The following is a 3,749-nucleotide window of genomic DNA, read 5'->3' on the forward strand; positions in this document are numbered from 1 at the left end:
TACAGTGCCAAAGTACGTGATTGTGTGCGAAGATCTTAGTGTCCAACTTGATAACTTCCTTGAAAATGTTCGTGATGATTCAAGACTCTCCCATTTGAAAGAGGTTAGTGATCTTTGCAGAAAACTCGTTGAGACAAAGAAGTACAATACCTTTCCTCTAGTATTCCTTTTGGTAAAGCTAGCATTAATCTTGCCGGTGGCGACGGCAACAGTTGAGAGAGCATTTTTCGCGATGAAATATATCAAGTCTGATTTGCGCAATAGAATAGGTGATAATTTCTTGTACCATTGTCTCATAACTTATGTTAAAACCGATGTATTCCAGTCTATTAGTACTGATGCTATTGTGCATACATATCAATGTGTGTATCGTCGCAAAGTACTACTGCCATAGATATGTTGGTTTGTAATAAAGTACGATGTCTTTATTCCTGTTTATGATCTATTTTTTTTAATTAGTGAAAGTGAAGCTTGACATCACATGGATTTGATCCTGGCACCGCCACTGAGACGCCCCTGGCAGCAGCCTGCGCCTGCGATTCAGCCTCTCCACGCGCATGCTCCATGGACCTGCGTTGTGCGGACTGCGGAGGTTGAAGAAGTACCAGCGCCGTGTAGCGTCCGCCCCTGCCCCCGTGCTTGACATGGCTGCTACGCTTTGCCTAGCCGCCGCAACACGACCAGGAGCCACGCCCACCACGGCAAGAGTATACTATGATCCCGGGCGGGATCGATCTTTTCCAGCTGCACCAAACAGGTCCAGGGTCAAGATTGGTCGGGATAAGTGAGTACAGAGTGTGGATTTCAGGGATCGAGAGGTTAGGGTTCAATTCTGACCAGCTGTACGAAATCAAGGTTTAAAATTTGGACTTTACTCGCGAAGGACCTACAAACAATACCGAAACTGATATTTCCCTCGCATCAGACACGATGGAGCTCTCGCGGGCGAGGCTGCATACGAGCTGAGTCGACTACACAGCGGATTAATGGCCGGACGTGGCGGTTTCCATGAAGTTGTTAACGTCGTTGACGAGCTTCCCGGCGTCGGGGAGCTTCGGGAACATGTAGAAGCCATGGATAGCGTCCGCTAACTCCAGCACCTGCACCGCCTTCCCCTTCCGCCGCAGCATGGCGGCGTACCGCCCCTGCCAGTCCTGCAACGGGTCGAACCCGCCGATCACCACCATCGCCGGCGGGAACGCCTCCGGTAGCTCGGGCTCCGGGCCCGCCTCGCCAGTCACGTGCGCCGCCGGGTGGTTCCGATCGGCCCCCTCCGGCAGGAACGCCTTCCATGACCAGTCCGAGCGGCGCATGTTCACCACCGGCCCCACGCCCTCCAGCCTCAGCTCTGCTTTTGGGCGCTCCTCGCCGCCGAAGTACGGCTGCAGCAGGATGATACCGGCGAGGCGGACAGTGTTATCAGAAGCAGCGGGTGCCGAGGAGGTCCATCGGTGGGCCACGTGGTGGGCGATGTTGCCGCCGGCGCTGTCCCCGAAGAGGAAGCACCGGGAGAGGTCGACTGGGATGCCGATGTCGGCAGGGAGGCCGGTGGTGGCAAGGTAGCTGAGCACGTTCGCGCAGTCATCGTAGGCCGCGGGGTAACGGTGCTCGGGCGCGCGGCGATAGTTGACGGAGACGACCACGGCGCCCAGCTCGCTGCAGAAGCGGCGGCACATGGCGTCCACGGGCGCGGACGCCGCGGAGAGCAGCGCGAAGCCGCCGCCGTGGAAGTACACGAGGACGGGGAGCGGCGCCGCCTCGGCTTTACCTGCGGAAGGGGAGAAGACGCGCGCCCAGAGGCTTCTGTCGGCGTTGACCATGACGTCAGCGGAGCGGACGCCGAGCGCGTCCGGGCGCGGTCTCGCCGGGGTCTGGCGGTCGGCGAACGAAAAGAGGAAGCGGTTCACGGTGCCGTCGCGGCGCTGCGAGAGGTCGCAGGCGGCCCCGAGCGCGAGCACCTGGAGCCGCACCGTCCACGGCAGCACCGGAGGCGCCGGCCGCGCGCTCTCTGCTCCCGCCATCAATTTCTTGGCTTGGCCGCCTCCGTCTCGCTGCCTTTTATCCGTTGTGCAGTGTGCACACGGGAGAATAACGCAAACGCTGAAACAATGGAAGAGGATTTTGGCACCATAAATCCAGAACGGGCGATTGCAATCTGCATTCGATCCGATCGCGACGTTGACAATGTATGTCGCCGACGATGGTTTGAAGATGATCATCGTGTGAAGCAGAGCGTCTGCAGTGACGTGTCGCTGCCGGCAACTGCGTACTCCACTCCACCCGCCTCATTTCGGCTGGTCCAGCCGGCGTCACCGCGTCGCCGCTGACACGCCGCCGGTCGAAGTCGACCGCGCAGTGAACCAGAGACGATGATTAACGACCATTAGTCCTGAACCGGACGTGCGTTGCACGTTGCACCTTGCACAGGCGTTCTCGTATTGTTCCTGTCTCTGCTAATCTATCTTGTGGCTGCAGAAAGAAGGTTTTCCAGTGTTCAAAAAAGAAGTTCACGGATTGGAAAAGTCTGAAAAATTCTGAAAAAGGTGCACGTATTCACTTCTTGAATTTTATACATCCGTTGGCTCTTCTTGAATGAACAATATGAGAAAAACCCAAATTTGGAAAAGTTCATGGCTTTTGTTTAAAAAAACGATTTTGAATATTTTTTGGTGAATTTGAAAAAAGTTCACGAATTTTGATTATTTTTGCAAATTTAAAAAATGTTCATGGGTTTGAAAATAGTTGATGAACTAAAAAATATTCAAGAAACAAAGGTTGGCTTTGAAAAAAAAGTTTGTGAGTTTGAGAGAAAGGTTACAATCTTCAAAAAAAAGTTTGTAACCTTTTTTAAAAAAATCATGAATTTCAAAATTGTTCATGGATTTTTAAAAAGTTCACGAATTTTAAAAAAGTTTATAAATTTGAAAACATTAATGTGTCCGAAAAAGTTCACGGATTCTAAAAAAAGTTCAGGTTTTGAAAAAAATCACGGGTTTTGAAAAAGGTTCACTAATTTGAGAAAGGATTGTCAATTTTAGAAAAATTCACACATTTGAAAAAAGAATAGAAAAAAGCAATAAAGAAAAGAGAACAAAACGAAACAAAACCGGTACAAAAAAAGAAAAAAGGAAAACTGGTAGGAAGATTCTAGAAGCTTCACAAAACCGGTTGGAAGCTTCTAGAAGCTTCCCCAAAGCGGGTTGGTGTAAAAAGCCGTTCGTCAAAAGAAAGACAAACAATGTTATATTTGCCGACCCATTGCACTCGGAGGGGTGTCCGCCATTTGCAGTTAAGCCTATAAGTGCCGCAAAGGACGCCACATACGGATTGGGGTTTGTTCGCTCTGTCGATGGCTGAATTGTCAACCGTTTGACCGGTCAGTGATGCACTTTTGTAAAAAAAATGGATCTGAATAATTATTAAAAAGCACAAAATTTTATTAAAGACCTGGATTTGCAAAAAATTACACAATAAGAAAAAAAAATCATAATTTCAAAAAACTTGCAGTTCTACAAAGAGTTCTATGATTTTGTAAAGGTAGGAATTTGGAAACATTCATAAATATGAAAAATGTGTGTGGATTTGAATATATTCATGCATTTGAAAAAGTTCACGGATTTGAAAAATGTTCAAGAGTTTTGAAAAATGCACATGACTGTGAAAAATGTTTGCCAACTAAAAAAATGTTCACAAATTCAATGAACGTTCATGAATTCATTAAAAGTTTGCGGGTTTGAAAAAAGTTCATA

The 3,749-nt window shown here is 48.8% G+C and overlaps 1 protein-coding gene across 1 annotated transcript; it reads right to left on the reverse strand.

Moving 5' to 3' along the window:
* Positions 1–825: 825 nt before the first annotated feature.
* LOC119362751 (probable carboxylesterase 18) lies at positions 826–2,101 on the reverse strand. Its single transcript, XM_037628004.1, has one exon. It carries the CDS (start codon positions 2,019–2,021, stop codon positions 984–986), a length of 1,038 nt encoding a protein of 345 aa, XP_037483901.1. The 5' UTR covers positions 2,022–2,101; the 3' UTR covers positions 826–983.
* Positions 2,102–3,749: the final 1,648 nt, after the last annotated feature.

Source organism: Triticum dicoccoides, chromosome 2B (assembly GCF_002162155.2).
Source record: "Triticum dicoccoides isolate Atlit2015 ecotype Zavitan chromosome 2B, WEW_v2.0, whole genome shotgun sequence".
Classification (NCBI taxonomy): domain Eukaryota; kingdom Viridiplantae; phylum Streptophyta; class Magnoliopsida; order Poales; family Poaceae; genus Triticum; species Triticum dicoccoides.

What these genes read in the sequence shown, in the direction of transcription:
- LOC119362751 (XM_037628004.1), bottom strand. Translation starts at nt 2,021, where the DNA reads ATGGCGGGAGCAGAGAGCGCGCGGCCGGCGCCTCCGGTGCTGCCGTGG.